This window comes from Ambystoma mexicanum, chromosome 1q, assembly GCF_040938575.1.
Source record: "Ambystoma mexicanum isolate Mex_15411 chromosome 1q, UKY_AmexF1_1, whole genome shotgun sequence".
In the NCBI taxonomy this organism is placed as follows: domain Eukaryota; kingdom Metazoa; phylum Chordata; class Amphibia; order Caudata; family Ambystomatidae; genus Ambystoma; species Ambystoma mexicanum.
In genome coordinates, this window is record NC_090922.1 from 701948749 (window position 1) to 701965982 (window position 17234).

The 17234-nt window shown below is 44.5% G+C and overlaps 1 protein-coding gene across 1 annotated transcript in view; it reads left to right on the forward strand.

The window, feature by feature from the left end:
• Window positions 1–17234, forward strand: part of NTMT2 (N-terminal Xaa-Pro-Lys N-methyltransferase 2) — a 253816-nt gene that overhangs the window by 161438 nt on the left and 75144 nt on the right. Inside the window, exon 3 of the mRNA XM_069641309.1 lies at window positions 13164–13413. Within this exon, the coding sequence (XP_069497410.1) occupies window positions 13164–13413 (250 nt within the window). The remainder of the gene's footprint in view (window positions 1–13163; window positions 13414–17234) is intronic.

Below are 17234 nucleotides of genomic sequence, written 5' to 3' on the forward strand. Positions count from 1 at the left end.
ATCTGACAAGTCGTTCGGCCTAGTTAGTGATTGCATGTCCTTTCCTTATCCTGCCCCCCTTCTCTCCTTGCCTCCTGTCATGCATTTGCACTAGTAGTAATGCCTCAGGCCTAGTATGCTGGTTATTTTTGTTAGATCATTCGGAAACGTCAAGGCCTAGGAATGACCACTGTGTTCCCTTGTTCCCTTCCTGCCTTGAAGCGCTTTGATGCACTTCACCTATGTATAAGTGCTTTACAAATAAACAATTACAAAACAATTACACCCAGCTTTTAGTAATAAGGGGGTGTTGGATACCCAGTCTTTACCACAGCGTTTTTGCCATCAGGGGTGTTGGACACACAGATTCTTTTTTGCCATTGGAGTGTTGGACACCCGGCTTGTAGCCAAAAAGGGTGTTGGATACCCAGTGCTTTGCCATCAGTGGTCTAGGACACCCATCATTTTTTTTTACCATCCGTTGTGTAGGACACCTAGTATTTATGGTCATTAGGGGTGTTGGACACCAGCAATTTGCCATAAATAGTGTTGGATACCTAGCATTTTTGCCATAAGGGGTGTTGAACACCCAGCCTCTTTGCCATTAGGGGTATACAACACCTGACTTTGTAGCCAAAGGGGGTTATCCACCCAGTGTTTATTTTCCACAGAGTAGTAATTATCTTGTCTTTGCTGCCGGTTGTGTTTTGGCCCTCTATTGACACAGGCTGTTGGCTGAGTTGGATGGGACCAGTGGATGTCTCCCTTGTACCTCATACTTAAAGATGCTGATGCCTTTTCCAATAAATATCCAGTAAAGAGACTACTTTCTCAGTAGTGGCTCATGTGTGTCTAACTACAACCTAATATTGGCGTCGAGCTGGGCTGACCCACTGTGAAGTTCAAAGGGTACAGTTGCAGCATGAAGGTGCCGAGATATTATAGTGGAGGAGACATCCACTGGTTCTCCCGCCCGTGCTGGTTAGTACACTAGCATACACGGGGCGGCAACTCCGGTTCTGCAAGGGGCAGTGCAGTGCGGACAGGGGCTACTTAAAGTTTGCTTTGCTGCTGACCTGAGAGTAGTACTGCAAGGGGCAGTACACAGGAGATTTTGTGCCTGCTCTGCTCTCTGGGAGTTCCTTCCAGCTGGGAGTCAGACTACGTACTGAGGCTTGGGAGTGACCTAGAAGTGACGGCCCGTGTTAAGGAGTTATGCAATGATTCAGGGAACTGACATTTCGTGACCCATAGGAAGATTTACAGCAAGCTGTCTCCTGTGTGTTGTGTGACAACAGCTATCATGTGGTTATTTAAGAATTGGGAAGTTGCCTAAGTAACATAAGAGCTTACCAGCAGTCATCAGCGTCACTTAAATCTGGGTGTTCTCCGGAGCTCTGCACATCTCCGAGCCCAGCTTTGAACTGTTGATGTAAGACACTCAGATGCCAATGTCTGTGGAGCTAAAACGGCGATCAATGCCCAAAGAGGCAGGAAGCACATGTGAGGAGGCACCTGCTGACTTTCGTGACATGTATAATGAGTCGCAGGGTGGTACAGCCGTCAAGAGAAAATCTGGGGATTTCGTTCTGCCCTGTGGAGTAGCAAAGAGTCAATGGCTTATGTTGGAGTGTGGTGCTGCCGGGTCTGCAATGCAGTCGTCTGAGAACACTCAATGTTCAACAGGGAATATTTAGTTATTAATTTTGTGATGTGAGGCCAGTGAGGAGTTTCTGTGGTGGTTGAATTTAGAATATGGGCTGGGTATGGTGTGCCAGTATGTCGTGGCATCTGTGGGTTCAAGAGTGTACCTTGGTCCTCATCATGAGTTGGACGGTAGCCCTTCAATGTGGCAGTAATGGTGTTACCACTGCATTTAAGGGTTGGCCCAATCACGAGTTGGGTGGAAAGTTGGAGTTTTACCTCCAGCTTTTTGCTAGAGGTAAAAATCTCCACTTTCCGCCCACTTTCACCGCTATTAGCGCGACACTAATTGTTTGGGAAAACCCCATTGTATCCAATGGACCCAATGGGGAATGGGGATTTTCCACCTTACCGCTACTTGTGATCTGGCGCTAATAGTGCCAGACCAAGAAGCGTTAACGCTATTTGCGTTGGCAATATCCCAGCGCAATTACTGCCATCCATTGTGGTTTTGTTCTGACAGGTTTGGTGAAAAATTTATATATTGTTTTCCGCAGGCTGTTGGAGACAGTTATACAATAGCTGTTTCGTTTTTTGCATAACCTTTTTATTCACAGGTCCGCCAGCTTAGAAGAAGGCTTGGACCATTTACATTCTATGAACCTTATGCTCTTGCCATTCTGCAACAGTATGTTTTAATGTCATCTGTTTTCGCACTTTGAAAATAAAAAGGGATGTTGGGGGTACATTTTTACTGTTTGAGAAGCGTGAGGTTGTTGGTTGATTGCAAGCAGTATTTTGGTTGGCAGGCTAGTGGCAGCAGTTGTTGTGGTTAGCTTTATCATTCCTGCCACATCGGGTGTTGGACACTCTGCCGGACCTTCTCAGATTCAGGAAACTCCTCAAGACCTTCCTCTTCACTTCCTCTTTCTCTCTCCCTCTCCCGTTCTAACCTCCTTCCTCTTTTCTCCTGCTTCCCTCCTCCTTTATGTTCCCCAAATCTGCTCAGTTTCGCTGACTGGTCGCCTGGTGCACCTCCAGAGCCTCACAGATCCCAGGCTCCCCCGCTAGTCCTACACTTGCCTCCGGGCCTCTGCACTCTGCCTGGCACTACTGCACTCGGAACAAGTTCCATGAGAGGGGCAAACTCTCTGCACTTAACCCAGGCCCATGATGGACTGGGTGCACTTGTTCCCCCTCCTGCTCCCCCTCGCTCACACTTCCTGCGCACTGGCACGACCTTGAATGCACTAGGCCTAGCAAGATCGTTTGTCATGTCCTCCCTTTGTCACCCCCCTAGCTTGGTTGTGCCTGAAACACTTGTGCATAGGCGCATTAGAGATGACCAATCATTAATCAACCTGATTGCCGCCAGGCCAAGGTCGGCAGTTTATTGTTCTGTATGTCCTTTCCCCCCCTCCTTCTCTCCCCCTCTTGTCATGCACTTGGACTATCTGACAAGTCGTTCAGCCTAGTTAGTGATTGCATGTCCTTTCCTTATCCTGCCCCCTTCTCTCCTTGCCTCCTGTCATGCATTTGCACTAGTAGTAATGCCTCAGGCCTAGTATGCTGGTTATTTTTGTTAGATCATTCGGAAACGTCAAGGCCTAGGAATGACCACTGTGTTCCCTTGTTCCCTTCCTGCCTTGAAGCTCTTTGATGCACTTCACCTATGTATAAGTGCTTTACAAATAAACAATTACAAAACAATTACACCCAGCTTTTAGTAATAAGGGGGTGTTGGATACCCAGTCTTTACCACAGCGTTTTTGCCATCAGGGGTGTTGGACACACAGATTCTTTTTTGCCATTGGAGTGTTGGACACCCGGCTTGTAGCCAAAAAGGGTGTTGGATACCCAGTGCTTTGCCATCAGTGGTCTAGGACACCCATCATTTTTTTTTACCATCCGTTGTGTAGGACACCTAGTATTTATGGTCATTAGGGGTGTTGGACACCAGCAATTTGCCATAAATAGTGTTGGATACCTAGCATTTTTGCCATAAGGGGTGTTGAACACCCAGCCTCTTTGCCATTAGGGGTATACAACACCTGACTTTGTAGCCAAAGGGGGTTATCCACCCAGTGTTTATTTTCCACAGAGTAGTAATTATCTTGTCTTTGCTGCCGGTTGTGTTTTGGCCCTCTATTGACACAGGATGTTTGTGCTTCGGTGGGCTTTGCCTGTTCTGTTTGTGTGGCAGACCACAGTACCTTTGTGGGGAGTTTCTCTTACAACTTGGTTTGGTTATTTCTATAGTGTTGTGCCATCTATGGGGAGTCGGTCCTCTTTGACTTCCCCAGTATGTGGTTTGTTTCAGAGGGGAATGCTGATGGTTGAGGGTGGTTTATGGTGAGGGACTGGCCCCCTTTCTTGGTTGGGTTCCCGTTGTTTGGCCACGTTATATTTGGTTTAGGGTTTAGGAGTGTTTTCTCCCTGTTTGTAGGGACGGTGAGGGGTTGGTGTGTATAGTGGCTGGTATGCTAGTCGCTGGAATGTGCTTGTTGTTGTAATGTTTTTGTTGGTTATGGTGTTGCCCTTCCACCCTTGTCTCTTGTTGCCCTCTGTTGTGTTGTTGTTGTTTTAAAGGTGGGAGATATGTTATGTCTGGTTCATTCATCTCCTGTGAGGTTGCTGTTTAGTATGTAGAATGCCTAGGTTAGGTCAGCTCCAGAGTGTTGGTGTGTCTAGGTTCTGAGGAAGACAGTTGGGGCTGTTGGCTGAGTTGGATTGGACCAGTTGATGTCTCCTTTGTAACTCATACTTAAAGATACTGATGTCTTTTCCTACAAATATCCAGTAAAGAGACAACTTAACCAGCAGTGGCTCACGTGTCTTCCTTGGAACCTACAACCTAATAATAGTCCTGTATATATTGTTTGTTTTTAGAACTTGAAATGGTCTTTGATGCTTATTCCAGAAAAAAAATTCATGGGAATACCTATGGGTTGTTTTCTGTAAATCTTAGATTGTACTTCTGTCTGCTATGGGGTGGGTGGCAAGATTACTAGGAAGGGTTGTGTCCAGCAGGGAGTGCAATGGACCACTGCTGTTTACTATATTAATCAGTTTGATCATTTTCATAATGAACACTCTCAAACAGATTTCCTGCATCCAGAAGAGGAAAATATAGGGATTCCCCTATTTGCAGATTATACCGCCCTCACATCTCAGACCCCCACAGGATTGGAGAAGCAGCAGAAAACTTTTCAGAGGGAAGGTTTATAAATGCACCTTGTAGTCACCATCACCAAAACAAAAATGTATAGCTTTTCATATGATTGAATAGGAGTTTGTCAGGGGAGAGGTTAGAGAAAGTGAAAGTATTCAATTAGCTGTGGGTACGTTTAGTAGTAATGAAGGATGGCATGCCCAAGTGGTAAATAGCTCCTTATTTTTTGTCATGACACAGGGTTGGTGGCAAAAAAGGAGTTTTCCTGAATGTTTCAGGGGCTCTTCTATGAATTTGGTTCTCAAACTATATCGATCTCAAGCATTATCTGCTGCCTTTGCATGGTGCATAGATAGAAGAATTTGAGGACCCAGCCTCCCTATAGACTAAAGATAATCACATTTTAAAGTAATTGGTATCCTCAACTCAGAGTACCCCTACTATTCCACTAACACATTCATAAGGTGTTCGGGGTGTTACATTTGATGCCCAATTGTATTGGGCCAAGAGTTGGAGCTCTCCTGATCTTGTAGATTATTGAAATGCGCTAAGAGGCATCATAACTTTTCAGGGTGCTAACGACACTGGGCCTCATTACCAATTGGGGGGTGTGGGTAAAATGTGGCAGTAATACTGTATACTACCACATTACCATACCGCTCAACTATGAATTTGGCCTTAAGTTGATGGATTCAGCCTCATCTATCAGCTGGAGGTATATCTGCCACCTTTCTGCCAAATGTCTGCGGAATTACCACCAGCAGAATTGCTGCTGCAGTAATTCTGCCAAAATCCCCAATGGAGTCCTATGGATTCCAATTAAATGGGGACTAACATCGCCACCACCACTTGTAATCCGGCAGTAATACTGCCCGACCAAGTGGAGGAAATGGTCATTCTGTTTGGTATCTCAGTGGATATACCACTGAGATGCCACCAAACCTATAATGAGGCCTACCGCCTCGTGAAGGCATGAACATCATATCTATATGGGCTAATCTAAATGATATCATGTCAGCAACAAAATGTGTAATAAACTCAACATACCAGAAATAGACTATGGGCCTCATTAGTGCCATGGCTGCCTCCGAAACCTGGTCCGGGTCCGGTCTTGTGGAATGGGGACTTACCGGGACATTCCGACCTAGGCGGACCCGGTAAGTCCCCATTCCAAATGCCATTCCCCATTCCCATTTGAGCCCCCATAGGGCTCAATGGGAAGGGGGAAGGCGCTAATAAGCGGGCCCGTTATTAGCTCCAAGGTCCCTTAACGGGTCCTGTAAAGAACGTGTGGTCAGACCACACGTCCTTTGCGGGTCCCGATAAGGGACCTCGGAATTGGGCGGTAAGGGTTTAATGGCACCGGTCTCCTTACCAGTGACCATTAACCCTTACCGCCCAACTCAGAATGAGGCCCTATAACCCAGCTTTTGATGACCCTTACTTAGCCACTATTTGGAGGAAAAGAAATCGGAGTCAGAAAGTTACCTTTATGAAGTGGAACCTTTCATTAAATAAAGCTAAGTTATATATGCACCTTGCCCTAGGCCAGCCTTACTCCAAATGGTGTACAAATCTGACTAATGGTGATGTATGCCCCTTTTGCCAGATATGTCATCAAGACCTATGCACTTCTTATTGTTTAATGCAAGTTGCCATAAAATTACACTATGTTGGCTGATACCACATTTTTAAAGAAAGTACAACTACAGTAAATTAAGCATTTTGTTTCTACCATTCATATGATGCTAGAGGTGCAACCTTTGGGTTTGCTTATTTTGTAGTCTGAACATGAACAATTAGATCACCTGCATTAAAGATAGAACAATTGTGCAATTACTTGGATCAGTTTTGAATGTTGGTTGTCTTAGTTATGAATGAAACTATCAGGTATACCCATGCTTCGTACTGTAATTCCTACTTAAGTCCTAGTTTGAAGTTTATTTAATGAACTAAACCAATGCTGCTGTGTAGGCAATATTGCAAGAGTTTCCTATAGGAGCTACTGTGAACAGATTGACTTTGTTTCCAACTCTGGAGCAAGCCACATAAATCTGACCATCAGAAAAGCATGAATCCCATAAATTGATTCCAGCTACTTTGAGTTGGAGCGTTGAGATTGCGCAGCAACATTATTGGTGTCCCGTTCTACAGCTGAGGCAGCAATGCCCTAAAGATAAGTGCTGTACGTGCAGGGTTGAAGCGTGTAAGATTGAAGTGAGTACTCATACGGCTGACGCATGTAAGCTTCGTACTGTTGAGATGGCATACATCCAGCAACATCCGTGGGAAATTAAGTTCCTGTAATTATAATGAAAGATTTGCCACAATGTGACAAGCATCATTGCAGACGCTATTGAAGAGACATGCACCGTTTCCTGTTACCCGCATCACTAAAAAAGCACTGTTTACTGTCACCCGCATGACTTCAAAAGTGAGTGCTGCTAATGTCAGCTAGAATGCTGATAGGGTGGAAAGTTTGGAACAATGAACTGCTGAAGTTTTCATGAACTGCTGAGCTTTAGGAGCAATGAACGTACAACTACAGCAGAACTACGGCACAGGGAGCCATATGGCAGGGCATGCAGACCGCTTATTTGATATGTGTACATTGTCTACACCATGCAACCTACCCACATGCCACATTTCAGGTTTGTAGAATATTGGGAAGTATGCTGACCATTTAGAATAGACACACACACACATACCCACACATTTCCCTTTTATATATAGAGAGATGATAATTGCTATATTCTCTTTCCAATATAATGAATGTATGTATCATCTATTTAATCATACATACATATAGGGTGATGGAACTATTTTCCGAAAAAGATATGCATTAACTTGACTGGATTTGGTTGCATGCATTTTTTTCGTTTTTGTTTTTCTATGCTTGTTCACTTTTATTGGGGTGTTTGGCTGATTTAGTACGTTTTGGATTTCCTGCTGCTATGTATATGTTGGGGATGCTTTAGAAGTGAATGATAATCCTTTTCATTTAGGGTTATTTGGTGGTTTCATGCTATTTATATTACCTAGCATTCTGCCTACTCATTTCCTTTTGTTATTTTTCCTGAAAAATGTTTGGGGTGTTTGCCTGAATAAGTACAGGTTGGTCTACCACTTGTTGCGTGTGTGTGCAGGGTAGGTGTGAGTGTGTGGGTGTCCTGCTGTGACCTTGGAAGTTGCATTGTACTGTATTGCTGTTTGCGTGTCTGATATTGCATGTATTTGTGTTCTCACTTTTGATAGTGGCCCCCACATGTTGCATGTGCATGGATACTATTAGGAGAGGATAAGCAGAAATGCATCAGAAATGCATCAGAAATGCATCAGTTATTTACTTTTGTCCAAATATTCAGTGATTACTGAATTTTACAAATATTTTTCTTTAGCCATTTAATGTGTAAGGTTGAACGTGTCATATTTTAGACATGCAGATAATCTTTTTGCCCAATTTAATATCTGCGCTTTTTGCCCGTTAAAATGTGTAGTATTTGCTGTTTTATATAGCTTTTTTGTGTTGCTAGGCATATTGTATTCAGCATTAAAGCATTGAAACGTGTTCAAATGTGCATAATAAGTAGCCTGGCAGTGAAAGTTACAAAGAAAAGCATTTTTTGCATTTTACTAGGTAGAGTTCGATGTAACCTTAGAGTTGTGACAGTGACTCTCCAGTTACATACTTATTTGTACATTTAAATTTATTTTTACTTTCATACTGTGCTTTCATACATTTTTTATTCTTTTATATGTTTAGTCATACATTATTTCATACTTTTACAGATTCATACGTCCATATCAGACATTTCATAATTTACTTCATACAGGCTAATGTCGTATTAGGGACAAAAGGAGGATCTTTGTTATCAACCTTTATTTTTAAACTGTAAAAAGAGGGTCGTACTTCCACATCTACTGATCTTCCATGACATATAAGAAATGCAGTCTGCTGGAATTACTTTTTAAAATAATTCAAAGGAGGTGTCCGAGTGGACTTTCCCTGCACAAGACTGTTCTGGGGTACGTTAGACTGCAAGAGTAGACATGTCATCAACATCGGGGAGATTGCCTGTCATTCCCACTTCCCATTACGTTATTTAGCCATATCTGCTATTTACCCATGCGTCAGACTTAGATAGAAATTTAGCCATATCTGCCATTTACCCATGCGTCAGACTTAGATAGAATTGTGAAGATTAATCATGCATCTCACCTAAAGTGAAATGTTAAGTTTATCCATGTGCCCCATTCAGATAGAATTGTAAAGTTCAGACATGCATCACATTTGGATAGAGTTGTGAGGTTCAGCCATGCGTCACACTTATAGTGAAATGTGAAGAATAACCAATGCATCACACTTAGAGTGAATTGTGAAGATTATGCATGCATCACGCTTAGATGGAATTGTGAAGTTTAGCCATGCGTCACACCTGGGTAAAGTTGTGAAGTTTAACCAGGCCTTACCTTTGGATCGAACTGTGAAGATTAGCCATGCATGCCATTCGGATAGAATTGAGAAGATTAACCATGCATCACACTTAGAGTGAAATGTAAAGATTAACCACGCATCACACTTAGATAGAATGGTGAAGATTACCCGTGTGTCACGCCTAGATAGATTTGTGAAGTTCAACCATGCTTCACTTCTAGATAGAGATGTGAAGATTAACCAGGTGTCACACTAACATAGAATTGTGGGGATTAGCCATTACCATTAGTCATTTGTCACACCAGATAGGACTGTCTAGACTAGCTACACAGAGTAGCCAAAGCACTAACCACCCCGCTTCTACTTCCTAAAATACACCACCCAAACACTATATATGCCCACTGGGCTAGCCAACCTTTACCCTAACACACACCCAACTCAAGCAACGCACACTTACAACAAACAAACCCGGACAATGGACCTAATCCTGTATGGACACAACAAACCATTGCGCACAACCTTAAACACCTGCCAATCTACACATAAAACACACATACACACCCCAACATAACAATCACATAGAAACATCCAAGGCATTGGGCCTTACTCGTACGGATACAACAAGCCAGTGCGCAAAACCCTAAATACCATCAATCTACACATAAAACACGCAGGCGCACCCCAACACAACAGCTACACAGAAGACATCCCAGGCATTGAACCTTACCTGTAAGGATACAACAAGCCAGTGCACGCAACCTACCATCTGCAAACCAACACAGACAGACGCAATTTTCTCCTGGTTCTGGACCTATCCCATCACTCTTCCCTCACTTATCAACCCTGTCCTCTTTCTTGTACAGCCACGTGTGTGCCTGGAGACTGCCCTTGGGTGGTATCGGTGCACGGTATAAATCAACATAACATAACACGCAAAGAATGTTAATTAACGGCAGGTTGGATGGTGTTGTTCAGTACACATACTTTAGGACCTCTGAAAAATATTGTTACCATCACTGAACACATGCAGAGAAGCTCCATTGTTCTGAGTAACACTGCTTTACTAGTGTGGGTGTTGGCAACTGGATCAAACACCCTACAGATGTAAGAAAAATCCTGTAGCCTCATTGCGATGTTGGCTGTATTACCACCAACCCATTTATGAATACCACCACCTGTTATTGCAGTACGTCCACAAGATTATAAATTACAGGTATTCTCCATAATACAAAAATGCCATATTCAAGGCGAAATCAGAAACCTACAATAAATGTATCATGGAAGCCAACTCCCACTCAAAAGAGCTTTTCACCATCTTTAAAGAGCTCACTACCCCCCCAATCTGCACAGATGAGATTGTTAAGGATGAGGCCTGGTGCAATAGCATTCAAACAGCAATGTTAAATAAAATAGACCTTCTTCAAAATAAAATAGCAGAACACTTTAAGGCTCTGCACCCCCAACAGACCCTCTCCGTCAATACCGCCAAAGATAAGCACACCTCCAAATTCAATTTCTCTCCAAACACTGAGTCGGATACTCTCCACATCCTCAAACAGCTCAAACCATCTCAATGCAAAGGTGATATATGCCCCCCCAACATCATTAAAGAGTGTGCAGCACCCCTCGCACCGATCATCACAGCATTCATTAACGCCTCATTCAAGACGGGCAAAGTCCCTGACAGCCTTAAAGAGGCGTGGGTGCGCCCACTCTTAAAGAAACCAACCATGGACCCTGCCCAACCTAATAATTATCGGCCCATTACTACGGTTCCATTTCTCCTAAAAATCCTAGATAAAGCTGCACACATGCAGATACAGGCCTACATGGAAAATAACTCTGTCCTAGGTAAAAGGCAGTCCAGATTCCGCAAAGGTCATGGCACTGAAACCGCCTTACTAGATCTGAAGAATCAAATTACCCTGATCTTAGATAAAGGCAAGACGGCCCTTCTGCTCCTCCTAGACCGCTCGGCGGCATTTGATTTAGTCAATCACGCCATCCTCACGAACCATCTCACTCAGGCCGCACATTTCTCCAAACAAGCCACAAATTGGATCACCTCCTTCCTCTTCTCCCCCTCTCCTGTAGCTACTACTTTTTCTCTTGCAACTAAGTAATGACTTTTCTGTGTGTATAACAAGTCATGTTCATATCTGTAACAAGCGCCACGATGCCCCCTGGGCTGCCTGTGCGCTTAACACATGTGAATAAATAAATAAATAAAGACTCAAATGTGCATGAATGAATTTATCGCTAGTGATAATCCTGCCTCCTATAATAGCTCAATTTGTCTGTAGGAAATGCATCCACTCCTATGCTGGTGGTATTTTCTCCCATATGTCCCGATATTTCTAATCTAGAGGAGCACTTAACATGGCAGTAATGTTGTTAATGACGCTTTATTTTGCCATTACCACCATTCTCATGATGAGGTTGCCTGACTCTGACCTTCTGATCTGTTCCATATGCCAAAGTACCTCTGTCTGTTAAATCCGGAAAGGGGTTCTCTGAATGGTGCAATAACATCTGTTTTCCTGAGGGACAATTCAGCATGGAAACAGACTGGCTATGCTACTTGATCTGCATAGTCGCAGTAGAGAAAGGTTCCACACTGATCTAGGCCCTCTCTGGTCCCCTGATATTAATGTGGTACCACTGAACATTGGGAGACGTTGCAGATGCACAAATACAAATACACCTTTATCTGGGGAACTGGTCTAGTGGTCCCAACAAAGAAGCTGTCCTTTGGCTTTCACACAAAATACATACAAATCAATTCCACTTTATATTTCAAGGGGGCTGCAGTCCTACCACAGGACTACACCCCACTCAGGTTCCCTTTTACTTTGTCTCTATACAACATGGTTCATGTACTTCTTTTAGCTTGTGGGCAAGGTGCCCCCCCTGTCCATGCACCAAAGAAAAAGGAAAGGTTGTGCTCAAAAACTGGGAATAATCTCCCCTTATTATCAATGTGCAGGGAATATCACCAGGGACTGAAATGTTACTAGCCAAACAGTAAATTATATAAGGCTAGTAATGCTTCCACCTCCCTCCAGTGACTTCAGCATGTTTGACTCCCTGAAACAGAGTCTCTTCTGGTATAATGGGCCTCATTACGAGTCTGCCAGTATGGAAATAAGTGTGCCGGTGGCAACGTACTTGCACCCTTTCCAGACCGGCAGACTACAACTCTGCTTTCCAGGGCCTGTGCGCCCACCAAGTCTGACTTGCTGGGCGCAACGGCCCCGAAAAGCAGTGTTGTCATAGAAGCACTGGCACCGTTAGCAACGGTGCTGGTGCTTACATCTCCTCATTCTCATGGAGTACTATGGGGCTCCATGGGAATGGGGAACAACATTTTCCGGCGCCTGATATCCCAAGCTGCCGGGACTTGTAATGTCTCAGGCAGTGGAGACAGTGGGCCTTATTACAACTGTGCCGTTCTGGTAACAACGGTGCCGGTAAGGCTACCGGCACCGTTGTTACCAGACCGGCACAGTACGACTCTGTGGGCGGGTGCCGTTATACCCGCCAGGGTCAGACCTGGCGGGCGGAATGGCACCCACCCGCAGAGTTTCACAGAAGCACCGGCACTGTTATTAACGGTGCTGGTGTTCCCGTGGTCCCCATTCCCATTTGAGTCCTGTCAGACTGAAATGGGAATGGGGATTTACAATTTACCGGCGCCTGACTTCCCGGAACGCTATAGTTGTAATCCCCTGGTGTTACCGGTAAGGCAGGCGCTGGTAAATATTGCAAGCCCAGCGGCAACCCGCCAGTAACACCGCCAGGGTTACCGCCGTACTCGTAATGAGGCCCAGTTTTACAGTCCGCTGGACTTGTAATGCGGCCCAATGTTGGCTAAAATCGTCATGTGTTTTTGGGGTTTTAACCTTCTGAAACTTTTGTATTTTCATTCAATAGGGTCCTGGACAGGCTCGCACTGAATATGCTTTGGACTGCGGTTCAGGGATTGGAAGAGTCAGTAAAAACGTCCTATCACCCGTTTTCGACAATATTGAACTCGTTGACATGATGGAGCCTTTTCTGGAAGAGGCCCAAAATTACATGGAAGAAGAACTGGACAAAGTTGAAGCTCTTTATTGCTACAGCCTACAAGAATTTACTCCTGACACAAAGAAATATGATCTCATATGGATTCAGTGGGTTTCTGGTGAGTACCGTTTACATGGAATTTCATACTTGGGAAATATATTTGGCATCTCATCTTGTATAAATGTATACAAACAGTATGTTTCCTGGTTTGAAGTGTTTGCTTTTGTATGTTGGGTATAATGATGTGCTCGAACTATTGAACCAGTAAGCATATAAAACAGGATTACTGCACACCTGTCTAGTTTTATTCAAGTCCATCAGTGATTAACCCAATCCAGCCGAGCGGCCTGAAAGAAGGTAGCAGAATCAACCAAGGCCACCTTATAGTGAGATATTAAAGTGCCTCGGGAGAACCAGCTAGCCATATGCAGATTTCAGCCAATAAAGCACCCCTGAAGGCAGCCTAGCTTGCAGAAACTCCATGAGAGACACATAACTGCATACCAGATAAAAGGGGAGCTGAACAATCTTGTACACTAAGAAGATTGTTAGATGAAGCCACTGCTACCAATCTGACAACTAAGCCTCTCTAACATGGTAAGGGAAAGGTAGAAGCTACCTTACTCTGACCCTGGAGGTGGCTATCTGCAGGAGGGCCACATGGGAGAGACAATCTCTAGGGAAACAAACAAAGACTGAAACAAGAAAACCCCTCAGTTATACCTTTTGATGACAATCATGTACCGTTGCAACATTACTACATGGCCTACTGTAAAGTTGATACTGATTTCATAAATATCCACAGCACAAAACTTCAGTTATCCACCCCCTCCTTTTGGTATTTATTTATTCGCATTTGTAAAGCGCGCAACAGCCCGGAGGCATCGTGGCGCTTGTTACAGACAGATTTCTTGGTTACAGGTACAGTGACACTTTGCAATTTTCAGTACAGGCATGAAACAAAGCAGTGCATACAGTGGGTTAGATGAAAAGGGAGGTAAGCAGTGCATACAGTGGGTTAGATGAAAAGGGAGGTTTTGAGTTTTTATCGGAAAGCAAGGAGAGAGTTTTCAGCTCTGATATCTGTGGGTAGTGCGTTCCATAGCTTGGCGGCTATGTAGGGGAAGCCTAACCCGCCAGCTTTGGCCCTGTTGATGTGATGGGTGTATAGTTGGTTAGCATAGAGAGTCCTGGTAGGTCGTGTGGAGGTGGATTTTGTTATTGTCTCTAAAAGATATGATGGCGCTGTGAGGGTGAGGAATTTGTGGGTGAGGGTGAGGATTTTGAAAGTGATGTGCTCTTTATCTGTGAGCCAGCGAGCTGCCTGTCTGGCATAGGAAATATGCTCCCTTTTGGGAATGCTTAATGCTGCTCGTAACACATTGTTCTGCATGATTTGGAGTCGGTTTAGGATTTTTGCAGATGTACCTGCTAGGAGGGCATTGCAATAGTCTAGTTTAGCACCAATAGTTGCTCTAGCTATTGATAGACAGTTCAGCTTGGATAGGTATGGTTTTATTGCATTTATGAGCTTTGTGGTGTGTGCTGAGGCGGAGGTGATGGCGCTGACCTGCCCCGTCATAGATAGCGTACAGTCTATGTAGACCCCTCGGGTCTTCACAGATGTGGAGACAGGGATGATCGTGTTATCAATGGTGAAGTTGGAGTACAGCTTGTCGAGTTTGGCTAATGTAGTTATTTGACCTAGTATGATGATTTCGGTCTTCTCCCCATTGAGGTGGAGGCCATTGGCCGCCTTCCAGTTCTGGATGGTGTTGTATATTAGATGAAGTGCTTCAGCATCTTTATTGTACGAGCCAGAGAGTGGTAGGAGTACCTGGGTATCGTCAGCATAGTTGGTATACACTATACCAAGGGCGTCAAGCTTGTCGAAGAGGGGCTTCGTGAACAAGTTGTATAGTGTGGGTGCTGTGCAAGTGCCCTGTGGGACTCCGCAGTGGATGGTGGTGGGGCTATTTTAGTTATGTTAGAGAACACCTTTGTTGCCCTGCCTTCCAAGAAGGAGGTGACCCATAGAGCTGCTTCTTTGGAGAAGTTAGCTGAATCGGTGAGGTGTGAAGTGAGTGTCTTATGATCCACCAGATCAAAGGCAGCCAGGAGGTCTACGAGTAACAAGAGGGCTGGCTTGCCTTTATCCATGATTTGGGTGATCTGATTTTTTAGGTCCACCAAGGCTGTTTCAGTGCTGTGACCTTTGCGGAAGCCAGATTTCCTTGTCCCGAGAATACAGTGGGCTTCAAGGAAGTGTTGGATCTGGCTGTGGGCAGCTTTATCCAAATTCTTGAGGAGGAAAGGCACAGTGGAAATGGGTCAGTAGTTATTGGGCTGCGAGGAATCTAGAGTGGGCTTTTTAAGAAGGGGGCGTACCCAAGCTTCTTTGAGGTTTGCAGGGATAATACCAGTTCTGAAGGAGACATTAATGAAGGCTGTCAGCGGAGCGAGGGAGTCGTCACAGTCCTTAATAAGCTTAGGTGGATAGATGTCCCCTTTGCACATAAAATGTTTTAAGTTTTTGTGGAGGTTGGTGACTTCAAATTCAGTGATGTCTCTGAAAGAGAAGAAGGGTTTGGTGGAGTTTGTTGGAGACGGAGTGGGGTCTGTTTGCTTGAGCCCAAGATGGTGAGGTAGGGCTTTGTAATGATCCTGAATTTTTTGTTGTTGAAGGAGATCAATTTTGTTTAGCCTGACAGATTGAATACTGGCGCACCAGGCTTCATCTCAGACGATCTCATCTGGGGTTTTGGGAGGAGAGATGAGTTCATTAAAGATGGCGAAGATTTCCTTTGTTTGCGATTTGACGTTTAAGATGCGGACATTGAAAGAGTTGGCTTTCGTGATGGCATCTTTGTATTGGCGGGAGATCAGGTTAAAGCAGTTCTTGGCATTGTTGCTAGGGTTGGTTTGCCCATTTTTTAGTGCCTCCCTTTTTGCACGTGTATAGGGACTGCAGTTCTTCAGTGAACCAGGAGTTGGCGTGCAGAGACTTTTTTCTTATTTACATTCAAGTTGCGCTATGGAGTTAACGGCTTTAGTGAGAATATCTTTGTAGATGTCTGCTAGAGTGTTAGGATCGTTGGATAATGTGGGGGGGTTAGTGCTGGGATATTCAGGTAAGGGCGAAGGTTATCCACATTTTTGGAGCTTCTCACTTGTGCTTGGGGTTAGGGGTGAGGGTTTTGGAGCTTAAGCAGATGGGTAAGGTGAATTCAATACAATTGTGATCAGTCCACGGCAGAGCTATGTTGGAGGTGATAGTGGTGAGACAATTAAGGTCTGCGACCCAGTCCAGGGTGCAACCTTTGGAGTGCGTAGGGCTCGAGACTTTTGTGTGAAACCTAGATCATTAAGTTCCTTAGCGAGGGTAGCAGCAGCTTTGTCTTGGTACTGGGACGAGGGAGAGTGATGGAGTAATGAGGATGAGTAGGCACAGTCAACCTATGCCACGCTCTAGATCATTGAGAAAGACTGAGACTTTTAAAACCCACAAAGATGAGGCAAATCAGTGAGATTGAGAGAGCCAGAGACTTGACAGCCAGCTGACTGGTGCAGAGACTGTGAATGAGACTGAAGGCGCAGAAGCTGCAGACCGAATTGCAGAGGCCAACGGACACACTGCACCAAAGAGTCAGGACGTGAGAAGTTCACCTCTTTACAACTGCAAGTAGCCAGAGCTTCCGAAGGGAGAAGAAGACGATGCGGCAAGAGAAGCACTAACCGAACGCATTTTCAACCAAAGGCACTGGAGCGAAGACACCGAAGAGACACAAGGAGCTTTGCAGACCGGTAAGCCCAAGAAGAATGGCTGGGTTACCAGGACACATCTGAACGAATGTTGTGTGCTGTTTACTATGCTAGAACGTATTATTGGAACAAATATTGTGAATGGAACCTATAATGTGAATGAAACTAGAGATAGTA